This window comes from Nicotiana attenuata, chromosome 6 (assembly GCF_001879085.1).
Source record: "Nicotiana attenuata strain UT chromosome 6, NIATTr2, whole genome shotgun sequence".
NCBI classification, from domain to species: domain Eukaryota; kingdom Viridiplantae; phylum Streptophyta; class Magnoliopsida; order Solanales; family Solanaceae; genus Nicotiana; species Nicotiana attenuata.
This window is the reverse complement of record NC_031994.1, coordinates 29,223,087-29,242,797: the sequence shown is the minus strand read 5'-3', so window position 1 is coordinate 29,242,797 and position 19,711 is coordinate 29,223,087. Positions and strand designations below refer to the sequence as shown.

Here is a 19,711-nt window from a genome sequence, read left to right as displayed (position 1 = left end):
CCTAGACTATCATGAGACCTTCTCACCAGTTGCAAAGATGGTGACAGTCAGAACAGTGATTAGCTTGGCAGCCTCAAAATGTTGGCCTCTTTTTCAAATGGATGTTAATAATGCCTTCTTACAGGGAGACCTTTATGAGGAGGTTTACATGCATCTGCCCCAAGGTTTTCATAGGCAGGGGGAGTCCAAGGTCTGCAAATTAACCAAGTCATTGTATGGCCTTAAATAGGCATCCAGACAGTGGAACATTAAGCTAACTGATGCCTTGACAAAGGCTGGGTTTCTGCAAAGTGCCTATGACCATTCACTCTTCACCAAGAAGAGTGGTGCAGATGTAGTGATTATACTGGTCTATGTTGATGACCTATTGATCACAGGCAGTTCTGAAGTTATGATACAGGCAGCAAAAGAGACATTACACTTGAATTTTAAGGTGAAGGATCTAGGGGAGTTGAAATACTTCCTAGGTATAGAGATCATGAGATCATCAAAGGGAATTCTTCTTAATCAAAGGAAGTATGCCCTTAGTCTGATCTCTGAAGTTGGGTTGAGTGGAGCAAAACCTGCAAGTTCTCCACTTGAACAGAACCAAAAGCTTACCACAGTAGACTATGACAAGCATGTAGGAGCAACAGAAGATGCAGTGTTACAGGACATAGGAGGATATCAGAAGCTTATAGGAAAGCTAATATATCTGACCATCACAAGGCCAGACATATGCTTTGTTGTTCAAATGTTGAGTCAGTTTATGCAGCATCCAAAGTAATCACACCTAGAGGCAGCACTAAGAGTTGTAAAATATACTAAGGGATGTCCAGGAAGAGGAATACTGCTGAAAAGGGAACCTATAGAACAAGTGACAGCCTATTGTGACTCAGATTGGGCAGCATGCCCAAACACAAGAAGGTCTGTTACAGGATATGTGGTGAAGATGGGTGATTCCTTGATCTCATGGAAGTCAAAAAAGCAACAAACTGTGAGCAGAAGCTGAGTACAGGAGCATGGCAGCTGTGGTATCTGAATTAGTTTGGCTTACAGGATTGATGACAGAGCTTGGGATTGAGGTTCAAAAACCTGTAAAGTTGTTTTGTGATAGCAAAGCAGCCCTACAGATTGCTGCCAATCCTATCTATCATGAAGGACTAAACACATAGAGATAGACTGCCATTTTGTGAGAGAAAAGCTCAAGAGTGGGTTGATTGCAGCAGAACACATATCAACAAAGGAACAAGTTGCAGATATGATGACTAAAGCTTTAGGCACTGCACAACACCAGTTTCTTATGTCCAAGCTGAGAGTGTTGGATGTTTTCCACTCTCCAGCTTGAGGGGAGTTTTGTGTTACTTAGTCTACTTAAGAGTTAGGGGATTAAAGTGTAATTTGTAGAAGTTAGAAGGCAAAAGAAATAAGAAAGATAGTTACCATTGGTTAAATAAGGTTGGTTATTTGATGTGCCCGTGATAACGAACATAAAGGAAGAATTCAATCTTCATCTTCCTTCTCTCTTCCTCTCTCAACAATCTAATCCAGCTGCTATAATACAGTAATTTGACAAATTCCCCTCTATAAATACCAAACTCTCGTTCACTTTACAAAGCACTCAGCTTTTACACAGCTTTCTTGTTTTTTTCCTTCAGTGAGAGATTCTTTTATAATACAAAAAGAAAGAAAGAGAGATGGATCTTGATCTTACACCAAAGTTGGCAAAGCAAGTGTACGGAGGAGATGGTGGTTCTTATCATGCATGGTGTCCTAATGATCTGCCGATGTTGAAAGAAGGCAATATTGGTGGTGCTAAACTTGCTCTTTCCAAAAATGGTTTTGCTTTGCCTCGTTACTCTGATTCTGCTAAAGTTGCCTATGTTCTTCAAGGTAAAATTTGGGTCTCTTTTTTTTCTGGGTTATGATCATAATTTGGGGTTTTTGTGTTTACTATTTTAGAATTCTATGTCTACTACTTGGGTTTTATTGGTGTTTTTTGACTTTTTTTTTGCTTATGAATTGTAATGGGTTTGTTTTGATTTGTGGTATTTTGTTCAATTTTGTTCTTTAGAGTAAATACTTACTACTCCATTGTTTTAGAATTCTATAATCCTACTTGCGTTTTGCTTTGATTGGTGGGGTTTTATTTGTTTATTTATTTAGTTACTTTTAATGGAGTTTACTTGTTTGATTTGGGGGTTTGGTTATTAGTCTTGGTTTTGAAGGTTTAGTTTAGGATCTAGGTCTTGTGTGTTCTATTTAATACTACTTGATTATGATGTTAAGGTCTAAGAATTTGATCCCTCTTTTACTGTAAATCTGTTTTTTTATTTTTTATTTTGACATGGTTTGTGAGTAATTATGATTTAAATTGTTAAGATCATACTACTTTGAGTATTGATAGTTAGTAATTATAACCAATTAGTAGAGCCTTATATCCAAATATGACACAATTGGAAGTTTGTTTTCATCTATATTACTTGGTTACTTTGTGTAAATTGTTCAAATACACTAGAAATCAGCAAAAACTTTTGATCAACTCCATGTTTTATCGGTTTCCATGATTTGAACATCTTGCTCTTTTGGTATATGCTTCTTGTTAATTCCTGTGATTGGTGCGGTTGAATTAAAGATTTAATCCTTAAGTTTCTTGATGCCTAATTTGTGATGGTGTATGGTATATGTAGCTTACAAGATCTGCTAATTGAGTTCTTTTCTGAATATTTTTCTGAATTTTATCAGGTTCTAGAGTTGCTGGAATTGTTCTACCAGAGAAAGAAGAGAAGGTGCTAGTAATCAAGACGGGCGATGCTTTAGCCCTCCCTTTTGGTGTTGTAACATGGTGGTACAACAAAGAGCCTTGGTGATACCAAAACTGCACACAAAGCTGGTTCATTCACAGACATGTACTTGACCGGGTCGAATGGCATTTTCACCGGTTTTTCAACCGAGTTTGTTAGCAGGGCATGGAATGTAGAAGAGAGTGTTGCTAAAACTCTTGTTAGCTCCCAAACTGCTCAGGGTATCGTGAAGCTTGACGCTGGCTTCCAAATGCCTGAGCCTAAGCAAGGCCACAGGGACGACATGGTTCTCAACTGTTTGGATGTTGACATTAAGGTGGTGGAAAGGTGGTTGTTTTGAACATCAAGAACTTGCCTTTGGTCGGCGAAGTGGGACTTGGTGCTGATCTTGTGAGGTTGAATGGAAGTGCTATGTGCTCTCCCGGTTTTTCATGTGACTCAGCTCTTCAGGTCACTTACATTGTTAGAGGCAGTGGCCGAGTACAAGTTGTTGGCCCTGATGGTAAGCGCGTTCTTGAAACACACATCAAGGCGGGCAATCTCTTCATCGTTCCAAGGTTCTTTGTTGTCTCCAAAATTGGTGATCCTGATGGCATGGACTGGTTCTCTATCATCACTACCCCTAAGTATGTATTTTGTTGTTTTGTCAATATATTAATTTACCTAACCGATTTCTAACAAACTTTTATGTGGCAGTCCAATTTTCACTCACTTGGCGGGAAGGACTTCAGTGTGGAAGGCGTTATCGCCACAAGTGCTGCAGGCTGCATTCAAGGTTTCACCAGATGTAGAGAAGCAATTCAGCTCAAAGAGGACTGCAGAAGAGATTTTCTTCCCACCACCAAACTGATTTGATTGATCAAAGTTTCAATCCTTTAATAAACTTAGTAATAACAGTTATAGTATTAGTAGTATAGAGGTTTTGGAATTGATGGTATACTGTTTTTGATTCGGATTTTTCTGTTGGTGTTGAGAACAAGAGTATCTTTGGTCTTCAGTTTTAATAATAATATCCTAGTTTAGTATACTATCTTTTGTTGGTTGCCTTTTTGTTTCTGATTTTGATGGTACTGGTTTCTCTTTAAGTTCCACAAGTATTATACATTGCCTCATTTACCATAGTTAAAAACTTAAAATTTACAAACCTAAGAGAAAAAGATATCTTGATCATATATGAGCTTCTTTATATAATCAGTAAATAATTTCCACTTGCAGCTTCAAACCAAATAAAATTAATTACCACATTGCTCTTTAATTCAAGGTCTTAGACTTCAGGAGTTATATCTTCAAAACCAAACAAATAAGTTGCCAATTATTTAAAATCAGTTTCCCTCCAATAACTTCCCACCTTGCTCTTGGGGAGACTCGAACTCACAACCTCTTGGTTGGAAGTGGAGAATAGTTATTTGTGGCAACCTCTCTACAACAAGTGCTAACCAAAAAAAGAAAAAACAAAGGGTTAAGTTGCCAAAAGAGAATAGTTAAAGACTTACAGGGGCCAGTCGACGAAAGTTAAAAAGTTAAAGGGCTCCACTGCATTTTCCTCCTTTTTTAAGTACTATATTATTCATTTCATTTCATGGCGTTCCCTCCATCTTCATAATAATAACCCGCCAAAGATTGAAATTGCGTATCACTATTGTTAGTTTGGGGAATTGGAATTGGGAAGAGAAAAATTCAAAACAGATGCCATTATTGAGCTCAATGGAGTGCGATTACCCATTAATCGACTCCAATTTCCGCGACTTCTGTGCTTCTCACGTCATTTATTCAGGTTCCCTTTTCTATACTCTCATTTTTATCCAACTTGTTCTTATCAGTTTGAAGAGCCGATTTATTCTATGATATTATCTTCCTCATCTAGCTCTGATTAACTCAATCTCTTGGGTTTGCTTTTATAGTTGTGTTAATCTTGCAATGTCCTCTTTACCTCTTCCCCCCCCCCCCCCCTTCATTTTATGGGGATTCCATATATAAATATGCGCGCGCGCGCGTGTGCAAGGGCTAAGACTTGAGCGTCAGGTTGTTATTTATTTTGTAAGAGGACCAACGGTGTTCCTACATTTTCATGCTGATATGATTCTGCGCAGAAAACCCTGTTAGGCTACAACTTTGTATGCAACTTAGCCTTATATTGTAGACCAGCAGTGGAGCAAGGAATTTCACTAAGGGGTGTCAAAATACAAAGAAGTAAAATACATGAATAAGCTAAAGCGGATTCAATATATAGTATATACAGCTACACAATGTAATTTTATGACGAAGGGAGGTGGCTACTCTACTGCTATAAACAACTGATTTTGTAAACTTATGTGGCTAGAGCAGTTTCATTCTACCCACAAAATTTTAACCCGTCCCGCCCCGCCCCGCCCCGCCCCGCCCTGCCCCTGCCCCACAACTTCTTCTTCTTTTTTTCCATTTTGTTATTTTTGCTAAAAAATACAAGTTTAATATTTCATTTTTTTTCAGCCTCTTAAATCCCTCATATGGATCCAAATATTATATTTTTAATTTCAGAGATTATAATAGAAAATAAATAAACTGAAATGCATAAGAACTAAATAACTGAAAAGCATAAAAACTGGAAAATAAATGATTTGAAAAGCATAATGTCAGCATATCGTATACCTAAATTTACGTATTAAGTTATACTTGATAAATTTCCGTATAACAAATATGCATCATAACTTTTTTTTATAACTAGTTTATAAATATAATATGTAAACTCAACGTTTGCTGATATTTTAAGTGAAATATGATATAACAGTAGTGGACAATGTCCTTGGCACGTATAGATAAATATCTTGTATATTTAACAGTAATAATTGCATAGTCAGATTCTCCGGTCACTCTATATTTATTGCTTGCCTTATTTTATATGGTCTATAGTGATTTAGTACTAACACTCTATTCTTCATTCTGCCCGTTAAATGTTAGTACTAAACCTGCAAACCATCAATGCAACCGCTCCGCATTAGATTTTGAAAAAATCAGTTTCAACCTGCCCCGCCCCGCACCCGCACCGCCCTATTGCCATCCCTAGTAACACTTTCATATAGAGGGAAGCTCATTTTAGATCAAAATGATACTTCTGATATGGATAATGGAAGGAGCATATGTTACAAATATGTCAGGAATTCTTCCTTTTTCTCTTTCAGAGATTGCTGGATTTGCTCATGTTTAGGCAGTTTGTTGGATAGTGTGAGGAGAGATGACCTAGAGTAATAGTACTACCTTTAAAATGACAAAAACGGTGCATGTCACGAGTTTGAACCCTGCCGCGGGTAAAAGCATAGTATTTGTATGGAGAAGGGTAGTTTCTCACTTATGAAAAAAATAACAAAACACTGGTTGGGTTGGGTTGGGGGGGGGGGGGGGGGTTTCCCATTCATTTATGATTGTTAAGGTTGGATCTCATATTTGACACCACCCCGCATTTCCATTTTACCTGTATAAATTTTATTAAAGAATTCGGAGAGATGATTGAAAGAATTTGATGCCCAGAATGGACAGTTTACTGAATCTTTTGGATCCTTGTGAAATAATTATAGTGTTAACAATTGAATTGTACGCCATCCTTTCCATTTTTGGTGTCCCATTTGGTTTGCATACGACTATTAAGCTAAAAGTTGAAGTTTTATCATGGATCCAGAAGTGGAGATAAAAGTTGACCTTTTGAAGACTTTAAAGAATAAAGTGGGTTCCAAATCACCCTATATATATTTAACAATGAAGAAGTATTGAGAAGTGTAGAGAAAAAGTACTCCTGAGAGTGTGGACACAATTCTGGGACGCTTTAAAATAGAAAGTAGGATAATGGATAAATATGAAGTTTATGTCTATCAGTCATATTATTTTTCTTCTTCTATTTTTGCAGTTGAAGATTTTCTTCTACGTGATCTTTACGTATTAGTGATTTCAACCGAACATTATCATAATTCGGAGAGATTGAAGGAGGTCTGATCTGCCACATATGTAGTTTTCATTTCATATCTCTGTCTTTTGGTATTCCTATGATGATCTGTATCTCCTTTTACGTGTAAAGTAGGGCATCACTCAAGTTCTGACTATCATTAATGGTCAGCATCAACCATGGGTAAATGGTCAGGAGTTGTTGGATGATGCTTTACAGAATAAAAGCTCCTTACCTACTGGATGTAGAAGGTAATAATGCTTGAACGCCGATACTTTTATAGCTTCTTTGGCAGTAGATAACTGATGAATAGGACTACTCTTGGCCAGAATAGATGTGTTTCTTCATGGTGGATTAAAGAAGGGACATCTGACTGAGCTAGTTAGCCCGTCATCCTCCGGTAAAACACTAGTAAGAGTGTATTGATAATGCAAATTCTATTTGACATATCTGTGGAGATTGTGCTGATTTCTGATTTTTGTTTCTTTGAAGTTAGATAAATTTCTGAGTATTGAATTATTGAAGCTTGTTTCATCTTTGAAGCCTCTTTGGGCTTTCAGTGCCGTTACTGATTCAAGATTATATTTGGGTCCAGATTTGCTTACGAGCTGCTTCAAGAGTTGCAAAAGGCTGGGGCAAAATCATTTTCTTGGACTCTGGAAATTCTTTCTCTTCAAAACGTCTTGCTCAATTTGTCACTCAGACATCAGATCCTTCTGCTTATGAGGTCAAACATGTTTCTAGCCTTTTGGATTAACCTTATTTCTTCGTATTATGTTCTCATTGTCTAAACTTACCAAAGAAACAATGAATAGATTTTTTCATCTGTGATTTCCCTCCTTGCCAAATTTTATTATTTGTTGCTACCTAGGTAGGATACAACTCGGTTGTAGTTTCAGAAATCTGCGTTGATTGGCACACCAAAGTATCCAGTAAAAGTTAGGGGTAGTCCTGAAACTTCTGATTAGATTACTAGATGTTTTTGTGTATGACTCCACATTCTCTATCTTACATTTGTGGTGGTGAACAGAAAAAGTACTTGCAGAATTGTTGGAAAGTCAATTCCTTCTTTGTCACGACCCTAAATCCGTACCCGGTCGTGATGACGCCTATCGTGAAACAAGGTCAGCCAACACAATACCCAATTCATTTTAAACAATTATAATAACACAATTTAAGTCTTTATCATGCTAAAAATCCCAAAATAAAAGTGAACTAGTACAATTTGCGGAAACCAACACAGCTCGACATCGGGTGTCACTAGTCATGAGCATCTAACATAAGTCTAAGAGTATGAAAGGGTTTATACAGTCTATTACAGAACTAGAACAAGGGAAGTAAAATAGGAGGGAGAACACTGGGCTGCGAACGCTTAGCAGCTACCTAGTGGACTCCGAATAGCCTGTTAGGAGCAATCAACCCTCACTGGCGGGACCCAAAGCTCCTGAATCTGCACACAGGGTGCAGGGAGTAAAGTGAGTTCTCCAACTCAGTGAGTAATAAAAGTAAAAGCAGCTGAGAGATAAGAAATCACGTAAAGCACAACAACATGCTATAAAGAGGCAGTATAAAATCAATACAATGCAACAAAACAGTGAAAACTTGTAAAAACACCTCAGTTCAGTAAATACCTCTTTAAAACATCTTTTAACAGTTAAATAGGTGAATGAAAAGCAGCGAGAAAAGATAAACACATAAAATCAGCCCCTCGGGCACAATACCAACAGAAATCAGCCCCTCGGGCAATAACATGGAACAACCTCAGCCCCTCGGGCTATATCACATATCTCACTGGGTACCCGCGCTCACTGGGGGTATACAGACTCCGGGAGGGGCCCCTTACGACCCAAGCACAATATCAAGTCATCTCGTGGAATAATCAATAGGCTCTCGGCCTCATATCAAGCCACCACGTGGCATAACAACTCAGGCCCTCGGCCTTATAATCATAAATCAGTACAACACTACTGCGGCGTGCAGCCCGATCCCATAATAACCTCACAACACAGGCTCTCGGCCCTACTTAGTCAGAAATCTCTAAATGCCACTCGGGCACAGTAAAAATATGATGCTCAGCTCAAAATATCATTTAAGATGTCAAAACAGTATAAACATGGCTGAGTTATAAAAACAGTAGAATATAGCATGACTGAGTACAAGTATAAGGTCAAAACAGTGAGAATAGTAGTAAAAATTCCCTAAAGGTCCAAAACAGTTGGCACGAGGCCCAAATATGGCATTCAACCCAAAACATGATGATAGCAAACAGTTTTCAGTCAAATACGCAGTAAAACGGTCATTCGGGATGGACTAAGTCACAATCCCCAACGGTGCACGACCTCACGCTCGTCATCTAGCGTGTGCGTCACCTCAAAATAGCACAACGATGTAAAATCCGGGGTTTCATACCCTCACGACAACATCTACAATCATTACTTACCTCAATCTGGTCCAAACTCTAGCCCGCGATGTCTTTGCCCCTCGAATCGGCCTCATCTCGCGTCGAATCTATCCAAAATCAGAATCATGAAGTCAAAATATGCTAAGGGACGAAGCCCATGCGAAAATAATCAAATTACAACATAAATCCCGAAATTAACCAAAACCCGACCCCCGGGCCCACGCCTCGAAATTCGATAAAATTTACATCAATAGACTCCTTATCTCCCCACGAGTTCATACATATCAAAAGTACTAAAATCCGACTACAAATGACCCTCAAACCTTGCTCAAAGGTCTCCAGTCTCAAGCCCTAGTTTTCCCAATTTTTAACCCTTAATTTCCATTAATTTCCAAGCCAAATCAGTGAAATAATGCCATAGGATCGATTATTAGGTTCAAAAATCTTACCTCGAAGTGTTATCCCTTGAATCCCTCTTCAAAATAGCTCCTCAAGCTCAAACCCGAATGAAAATGGTGAAGAATAACTCAAAAATCGCGAAGGAATCCTTTTATACTTTCTGGCCCAGGCTTTTCGCACCTGCGGTCGAAATACCGCATATGCGGTTTTCACTTTAAGTCCAAGTCCGCATCTGCGATCAAATAACCGCACTTGCGCCATCGCAGGTGTGCTGAGCACTCCGCATCTGCGGCTCCTGCCCTTCGCGTCCTTGACCGCTTTTGCGGTCCCCAATCCGCAGGTGCGGAAACAATAGGAGCAGAAAAATTCTGCAATTTCTCCAAAACTCCAAACTCTCTGTCAACCATCCGAAATCACCCCGAGGCCCCCGGGACCTCAACCAAAAGCACAAACAAGTCATATACCACTATTCACACTTATATCAATTTTCAAAACACCTCAAACAATATCGAATCAACCAAATCACATCGAATTCAAGTCTAAGGTTCCAAAATCTTCCGAATTCCGCTTTTGATCAAAAAGTCTATCAAACCACGTCCGAATGACCTGAAATTTTGCGCACACATCCCAAATGACATGACGGACCTACTGCAACTCCCGGAATTCCATTCCGACTCCTATATCAAAATCTCACATATCAACCGGAAAACGCCAAAATTCCAACTTCACCAATTCAAGCCTAAATCTGCCCCGTACCTCCAAAACACATTCCAATCACGCTCCTAAGTCGCAAATCACCTCCCGAAGCTATCTGAACCATCGGAACTCACATCCGAGCCCTTTATCACATAAGTCAACATCCGGTTGACTTTTCCAACTTAAGCTTACTCAAAAGAGACTAAGTGTTTCAAACCTCACCCAAAACCTTTCCGAACCCGAGCCAACCAACCCGATAACACATAATACCGTTGAACAAGGCAATAAGAAGCAAAAATGGAGGAAATGGAGCGGTAACTCATGAAACGACCGGCCGGGTCGTTACATTCTTCTCTCTTTCGTAGTTCTTTCTAGTTGATTTCCTTCATCATTATAATAACTCTAGCTCTGTCATCAAATCATGGTATCACGTAGATGATACATTATAAGCGGCACAGAACCATCTGATTATAGTTTATGACAGTTCCATAATTCTTGCTGAATGAATTTAAATAGGAGAACTATGCTGTAAGAAGTTTCTTTGCACTGCTGATTTACAAAAGAAGTTGAAGTTAGAAGTTGATTATTTTACTTTTTCCTTTCTATTACTGACATGTGAACCAACAAGGACTGATTTGTACAGATTCATACTCCAATAGGACTTTCAATTCTCTTATTAGGTCGCATAGATTAGGCTTCCTCTTGTCCCAAATTCAGTTACATATGCAACTGAATATCTACTAACTGGAGATGTACTGTACACATTAACGTTTGTCCAGCATGAATAATACGGCTCTGGAGATTTATTATGCAAGTTGCTGTAACCAACTTTTCAATACCGTCTTCCCTCTCTGACATTTAACTCTTTCTGTAGGTGGACAAGGCCCTTCAACAAGTAATGAACAACATAGTATGCTTGTCAGTGTTTGACATTTTTACACTGTTTGAAGTGCTTCATCAGCTAAAGAACAATCTCATATCTCAGGTTTTTGGAAATACACTGCTAAAATTTCTCTACTCTCATCTCATCTCCTTTTCCCTATTACCATGGATTGGGTACGAGTCCTCAGGGCACTCACTTCCGAGGGTATGATATGCAGGTAGATCAGCATATACGGATGATTATCATTGACTCAATATCATCACTCATTACACCAATTCTTGGAGGAGGTGGTGCACAAGGTAATTTTTCACTAAAAGATGAAATGATAACTTTATGGTAGTAATTTTTAGTTATCCTTTTTACTAGTATTTACTTTCTTAAGCAATTTGAGATTTAAGTTGTAGTTTCTTTATTTTAAGAAATATTTGTTTTGTTTTCTTTAATGTAGTTCATTGGTTGACGAAACTACAAATTCTAATTGGTTTAGATTTAGTTGTTTTTTTTTCCTCTAGTATTTATATTCCAGCTAGTTTGGGATTGAAACCTAGTTGTTGATATATGCTCTCAGACATAATGCAACATTTGTGAGTTCTCCTACAATTTTTTTCACCGATTTGTTGTTTCTGCTATCTACTATCCTAGTGCAAACTTGTTTCTAGGTATCTGATGGACAATTGCTTATGAAAAAGATGTTAAATGGGAATAAAGTAGTAAACGTGCAAATTCCTACACTGATATTAATCTTGCTTTTCTGAATTTCATTTTTTCCAAATAAATTTAATTTTATCCTGAGTTTCTTCTTCCGTCTATAGGCAGATGATTAGGTTTTCCCCTGCGGTATCATGTCCACAGATTTGTCAATTTACTTTTGTTGAATGAGGGAACAAAAATAGTGGAGAAATGATAGAAGCTTTGCCTGTGTAATCTGTTTCATATGTGTGAATTGTTTGTTGAAGTAGAAAACTTAAGTTTAATTCCGTATGTCAAAACTACCTGCTTGACTACTGACACCCGAAGTAACAACTAAAGTTTTTGCGTGAATCAGGACATGCTTTAATGGTTTCAGTGGGATTTTTACTAAAACGATTAGCACATGAACATGATATCTGCATTTTGGTAAGTTTGGCAGTAACATAGCATTAGCATGTTCTCTTTGCTGCAGCGTTGTTCATTCTCTATGGGGTATCATCTTTTGTCTTCTAATGCGCTTTTTCAACTGATGGAATTGATTTTCGTTTAACTGGATCAGTGTATTAGGCACATCAGCCAGAAACTTGAACGCGTCAAGTTGTTATATACTTGACATTTGAACCTATTAATGGGTTAGATCTTCTAAAAGGAACTTCGGTTTTGTATTGATCCACAGATTTCAAATTACAGTCAACAAGTTTATTCTACTTCCTCTCTTTCAAAAAGATTGACACTATTTCCTGATTAGTCTCTTTAAAAAAGATTGGCACCTTTTAATATTTCCTTAATAAGAAGCGTGTGTAACCATGTCATGGGCGGCTTTCCAGCCATGCCCCATGACCCCTTGGGCGCGCCCCGTGGCGTCCTAGCGAACCTCCCAATGCCTAGCGCCACGGACGGCCCCGTGGTCTTGGCCGCGCCAAGTGACAAGCGCGCAGGTGCCTCTGTCGCCCCACCGATATCCCTCGCGAGCGCCATGCCGCAGGCAGAAGCCAACAGCGCCGCGCGCGCAGACCGTGATAGCCAAAGACACTGCTGCTGACAACGGGCCTGCTGCTGCCTTATAGAAAACTAAGTCATTTTCATTGTAAATATAGAGTAGTTTATTTCATGCACTTCCATTATGTTTCTCTAGCTTAATTAGGTCTACTCCTGTAACTTTGGTTTATTTTTTTTTAAGTACTATTAGGGGGGATCAAGCAATCAAAACTTTCTAGCAAGCAAGCAATTCTCTGTACTGGTGTCTCTCCCCCTCGACACCGCGTTGCTTTTCTGTAATAGCTTTCATTAATGCAATCTAGCTTTCTTTCATTCTGAATTCTCATTTCTGTTCTCTCAATTGCTCTTGACATTGGTTTTCCCGTACGGCACTGACAATCTCGTCTAGCGTACGGAGGGGACCTCAGTTGGCGGACAGCAACTGGACTGACATCAGTTGCCTAGCCGTACGTCGCCCTTCCAAGGAATCTCAGGAAGGCGCCGCGTATCAGTAACCACGCAAATGTTATGACAGGTTTCAGACTACAAGTTTTAAAAGTTTTACTCACACATATGATATGACTTATTTAAGACCACATATCTCAAAAGTCTTCCCTTCTTTATTAAAGTTTGTGTCAAGCCAAACCAAGATAATCTTTTTGAAACGGAGGGAGTAATTAAATTCATATAACCCCATATCGTCCACCCGAACTTTTCTCCATAAGTAATGGAGTATTTTCGTTCTACTTTCACTATAGGCATTTAGTTTGCTAGATATCCTATTTGTGAACCACATTATAATATTTATCCTTCTGTGCTAGGTCACCAATCATATGGTGGCCGGTGAGAAAGGTACTTCCAAGCCAGCACTTGGAGAGAGTTGGAGGGGCATTTCGCATGTTAGACTTCTATTAACCAGAGACCAAGCTCGGAACATCAGCAGCATGTCAGTACTTAGACACCCACACATGGTATGTTTCTTGCAAGAATAACTCTATTGTTCAAACTTGGTTCTGAGCAACTAATCGAACTTCATCAGACTAATCAACCTAAACACCTGACTTTGCAACATCAATGTTTGATCTGGATATAACGAAACACCATCACTGTGTATGGAGATTTATTTCTAATCAGGGCCGGCCCAAGGGTAAAGCTGCTAAAGCAGCTGCTTTGGGCCTCATAATTTTTGGGGCCCCAAATTTTCCTAATATGTTATACTCCCTTCGGTCCAAAATAAGTGATTTTTTGGATGTTTTCACACAAATTAAGAAATCCGCCTATTAACATTAATTAACAATAGAATTGACCATATTAACCTTTACTATCTCACATAAACACTCCTAACACATATTCCAACACTATTTACTCCAAGGACAATGTAGGAAAAAAATAATTAATACATTCTTGAAATCAGGAAAAATCACTTATTTTGGACCACAAGAAAAAGGCCAAAAAATCACTTATTTTGGACCGGAGGGAGTATATTAGTAATTTATATTTAGAAGAATATTTAGTATTTTAAATGAGAAATTACAGATTTTCATTGTAAAAAAGTAAGATTAGATTATTGATCATAAATTGAGATTTTTTTTATATATTGGGAATTATTTTCTAGACCATAAATTAAGAAAGAATTCGATTATTATTCGTAATTCAAAAAAAAGGTTGAAACCTTAATACAATCCCACAACGTGCCGTTGATAAAATTTTAGCAAATAATAAAAACCATAATTAGAAGGTATATCTCAAGAGAAATCAAATAGATTAGATAAAATTATTAATAACTTTGCATAAGAAAAGCTATAAATATAGAATTTAAATGAAATTACATATGAATTTTTTTCTTTTTTATATAAAAAATAAGGCCTCTCACTGAAATTTTGCTTTAGGCCTCCATATTTATTGAGCCGCCCCTGTTTCTAATAGTGGATATTTCATCCAGGCTACAGGAGATAGAATTGAGTTCGAGGTACAATGATCATGCTTTATAATGCCAGAGAATCTTGGCTTTTAGTTTATCAAGGTATCGACTTGATGGTATCGAATTGTCAAGGAAAATGTCAAACTAATATATTTGTTAGGATTAAAAAAAGAAGAAAGATATGGTGACCTTGTGAGATGGATATGAAGCTACGAGACTACATGTTTTTACAATTTTACTGTTATATGAAATGGATTGTGGTCGTATTTTGTGGTCTCTCTCATTTGGACTGGGATGAAATTAATATTATTTTGGCATTTTGACAGAAAATATCTACTGAATATAGAGGAGAAAATTACTTTTTTAATCAAAATTGTGAGCTGATGCTTGCGAAACTATCTCAGCAAGAGCAGATTACATGTACTAAATTAAGACCTGATTAGCTTTATGACCAGCTTTCTCTGCCTAACTGTTTGCAAGTGAAATGTAGGAGTATAAGTTTTTTCTACTATTGATTTATATATCTGGTTTCAGTATCCTTTTCAGAGAGTCAATTACTCAAATAGTCACTCAACTATCTCAAATTATCTCCTAAAGTCACTTTACTTTCGTTTGTAACAACAAAATCATTGAACTATGCATATTGCACTCAGAAAGTCACTCCACTAGATTTTCCAAATTTTGGATTGCCAAATACCTATTTTACCCTCTAAATTATAAACATTTATCTTCTTTTTTTAAAAAAAAAACTTTTTAATATTATGATTTTCTCTTTTAATATATATTATGGACTTACCTATAGAATAAATAAATATTATTTATAAATTAAAAAAAAGTATTTAAGCATATATAATGCTGGAATAACAAAATAATGAGCATAGTAAAAAAAATAATTAGAATAATATGTTAGTAATAATAATTTTAGTATTAACAACAAATATTCAAAAATTTATTTGCACAATTCAGAATGAAAGAAAATAAATATTGTAAAATATATATTCTATGCGCGTAATATAAAAATAATTATTTAAATAAAAATATTTTTATAATATACATTATATATTCTTGAAAATTATGCTCAATTATATTATAATTTCTACCAACTTTCCGACGACACAAAGTTGTATCACCGGAAAGCAGGGGGACTATCTGTATCGGGTAAAATATGCTATGTTAATTTGTGCATGAAAAATATATAATATAGTTGAGCATAATTTTTAAGAATATAATGTATATTATAATAGTACCTTTATTTAAATAATTATTTTTATATTACGTGCATGGAATATATTTTACAACCTTTATTTTCTTTCATTCTAAATTGTATAAATAAATTTAAATTTTTGTTGTTAATACTAAAATTATTATTACTAACAAATTATTCTAATTAATTTTTTTAACTATGCTCATTATTTTGTTATTCTAGCATTATATATGCTTAAATACTTTCTATTTTTAATTTATAAATAATATTTATTTATTCTATAGGTAAGTCTATAATATAAATTAAAAGAGAAAATTATAATATTAAAAAGTTTTTTTTAAAAAAAAAAGAAGATAAATGTTTATAATTTAGAGGGTAAAATAGGTATTTGGCAATCCAAAATTTGAAAAATCTAGTTGAGTGACCTTCTGAGTGCAATAGGTATAGTTCAGTGACTTTGTTGTTACAAACGAAAGTAAAGTGACTTTAGAAGATAATTTGGGATAGTTGAGTGATCATTCGAATAAAAGGGTTCTAATGGACGTCATCTTTCTTTGGTGTAATAACGTTGAATTACTTTTAATATCAAAAGCAGATGAAAATGCAAAGAATTTGTCATATAAACATCTAAGTTCCTCTCGTGAAATCCTATACGGATCATAAAGTTATGATTTAGCATGTTATCTAAGATCTTTATTGTCTCATCTTAGTAGTATAAATTAAGGTTAACTGATAAATGTAAGATGAATTTTCATAAAGCATTATAGTTTAGAGGCTAATAATTATAGTTTACCTAATTACCATTCATAGCTATTGTTCAATCGTTACCGGCTTATATTACTTGTATTCAGACGCGTAACGAATATAGCTTGTCTTAACTGTATTAGTTTCGTACAACTTGTATCAATTGTATACTTTTGTGCAATTGTATTCGTTCGCGCAACAAATACAACATGCATCAACTGTAACCAAGATGAAATACAAGGGTGTATACAAATAATACAACTTATATCGATTGTATACAAGAATGTATACGAAGGATACAACCTGTATCGATTGTATTTGTTTGCGCAACGAATATAACCAAGGCAAAATATAGAAAAATAAAATGCTCTTGTTGAGACGAACTCAAGACCTCCGCTAACTAAGCGGGCTCTATTGAAAAATAGCCAACGTTTGCAAAGTCATTGAAAAATAGTCATTATTTTGCTGTAACACGGAAAGTTCCAGCATAATATACTGGAGATTGGTGCACCTGTGTATAAACTTCCAGCATATTATGTTGGAACTCCAACACACGGAAAGTTCCAGCATAATATACTGGAGATTGGAGCACCTGTGTATGAACTTCCAGCATATTATGCTGGACCAGTATATTACTATATTATGCTGGAACTCCAGTATATTATGCTGGAATATCTTACGTATTTTGAACAGTATTTTCGTTCAGATTTATCTTTACATGAAAAGTGGCTAAATATCGATTACTTTGAAATTATTGCTATTTTCCAATTAAATCTGGCTATTTTTGAATTTCACCCAAACACATCTATAAACTAGGCCCAATTTCCAGCTTTTGAAGCATCTGTTTGGCCCAGATCAAAATCTCACCAAAATCAGTACCCATCCAATCGGGAGAAATTTAAAAATAGTCAGATTTACAACTAGTCGTTCAAAAATAGCCCAGTTTCAAAAGTAATCGAAGTTTAACCACTTTTCATGTAAAGATAAATCTGAGCGAAAATACTGTTCAAACAGCGGAAAATACGCCAGTATATTATGCTGGAGTTCCAGCATAAGTATACTTGAACTCCAGCATATTATACTGGAGTTCCAGGATAAGTATGCTGGAACTCCAGCATAATATGATGGAGCCAGCATAAGTACACTAAAACTCCAGCATAATGTACTGGAGTTCCAGCAAGTATACCGGTCCAGCATAATATACTGGAGATTGGAGCACCGGTGCTCCAGTCTCCAGTATATTATACTGGAGCCAGCAAAGTATACCGATCCAGCATAATATGTTGGAGTTCATACACAGATGCACCGAACTCCAGTATATTATGCTGGACCGGTCTCTGTTGCAGTAAAATAGTGGCTATTTTTCATTGACTTAGTAAACGCTGGCTATTTTTGAATGACCAGTCCGAAAACTGGCTATACTGTGCTATTTTTACCATCCAATCTCGAGTGCATAAGCTTTCAAATGTGCTTCCAAGTTTAAGCAACCCATTTTCCCTCCACAGATCTTTCATCTAACACTTGAAACTATAATCTGACCTCTACCTCCTACATTCCATGATCAATTCAAGAATCAAACAAGCTAGCACAACTCCCTCAAAACTCAAAATTAACAACCTTGCACAATTCAGAACCTCAATTTTCCAATCCCAACCATACCACAGTCATCATCGTTCTCATAAACCCACCTCAAAATCCTCACCTGAAAGGCCTCATAAGCCTACAAAAAACCTCCTTCGCAAGCCAATACCACTACTTGCTGACCTCAAACAAATCCAAGATCCTGATAAAGCTATTTCACTGTTCCATGATTACCAGCAAACCGGGTTCAAACATGACTACCCTACTTATTCTTGTCTTATTTATAAGCTCGCTAAGTCTCGAGACTTTGAAGCTGTTGAAACCCTTCTTGGGTATTTAAAAACATATTATATTCGATGTCAAGAGAGGGTTTTTATCGGGTTGATTCAACATTACGGCAAAGCCCAGTTGGTTGATAAAGCTATTGAGCTTTTTCACAACATGGCGTCGTTTAATTGTACGCGTAGTGTACAGTCTTTTAATGCACTTTTAAATGTGCTTATTGATAATGGACGTCCTGATGATGCAAATGAGATGTTAAGGAATTGTTCGAAAATGGGTATTTGGTTAAATGTTGTTTCGTTTAACATTATTATTAAGATGTGGCTGGAAAAGGGTGATTGGGAACTGGCGCGCCAAGTGTTTGATGAAATGATTGAAAGAGAAATTGAGCCGACTGTGGTAACTTACAATTGTCAAGTTGGATTTTTGTGTAAGAAGGGGGATGTTGAAGGTGCTAAAAGGTTGTTTCAGGATATGGTTAGAAAGGGAAAGAAGCCAAATGCAGTTTCTTATGCTTTGTTGATGGAAGGTTTGAGTTCTTTGGGTAAGTATAAAGAAGCCAAGAAGTTAATGGTTGATATGGAATACCAAGGATGTAAGCTGAAAATAGTCAATTATGGTGTTTTGATGACTGATCTTTTAAAATGAAGCGACATTGGTGAGGCAAATAGTTTACTCGTGGAGATGAAAAAGAGGCACATTAAGCCCGACGTTGTGATCTATAATATGTTAATCAATTATTTCTGTAAGGAAGGTAAAACTGCTGAAGCGTATAGGATGTTAGTTGATATGCAAATTGCAGGTTGCAATCCTAATGCAGCTACATATAGAATGGTGGTTGTTGGGTTTTGTAAAACAGGAGAATTTGAGGAAGGTTTGAAGGTTTTGAAGGCAATGTTGATTAGCGGGCATTTTCCGCGTGTAGAAACAATAAGGTGTATGATTCTTGGCCTGCTTGATAAAGGGAATGTTGAAGATGCTTTCTTTGTTTTGGAGGAAATGGAGAAAAGGAAGAAGAGGTTTGACTTTGAGTTAGTTCCAGTGTCATGATTTTTTACTTGGTTTGTGGAGCTGGGCATGCTTGATTGGAGCATTTGGTGTCCGGCTAAACCTCAATAATAATTGTTGGCTCTTATAAAAAGGAGTATGTAATTTCACCCCTGTTAAGATGGAGTAGTAGAAAAGAATATCATATACTTTTACCCCCAAAAGAAATACTGTAATAGTTCCTACTAT

At 36.7% G+C, this 19,711-nt stretch overlaps 1 protein-coding gene and 2 pseudogenes across 1 annotated transcript; all 3 read left to right on the top strand.

Moving 5' to 3' along the window:
• LOC109226762 lies at positions 1,469-3,810 on the top strand (annotated as a pseudogene).
• LOC109228218 (DNA repair protein RAD51 homolog 4-like) lies at positions 4,369-12,598 on the top strand. Its single transcript, XM_019393380.1, has 7 exons — positions 4,369-4,557; positions 6,661-6,740; positions 6,832-6,947; positions 7,026-7,096; positions 7,292-7,423; positions 11,067-11,177; positions 11,293-12,598. Exons 1-5 carry the CDS (start codon positions 4,470-4,472, stop codon positions 7,420-7,422), a joined length of 486 nt encoding a protein of 161 aa, XP_019248925.1. The 5' UTR covers positions 4,369-4,469; the 3' UTR covers position 7,423; positions 11,067-11,177; positions 11,293-12,598.
• Positions 18,170-19,525, top strand: LOC109227733 (annotated as a pseudogene).

Coding starts and splice junctions, on each gene's coding strand:
- LOC109228218 (XM_019393380.1), top strand. CDS start 4,470: ATGCCATTATTGAGCTCAATGGAGTGCGATTACCCATTAATCGACTCC. Junction 6,741..6,831: donor ATTCGGAGAGATTGAAGGAG/GTCTGATCTGCC, acceptor CGTGTAAAGTAG/GGCATCACTCAAGTTCTGAC. Junction 7,097..7,291: donor AGTTAGCCCGTCATCCTCCG/GTAAAACACTAG, acceptor ATTTGGGTCCAG/ATTTGCTTACGAGCTGCTTC.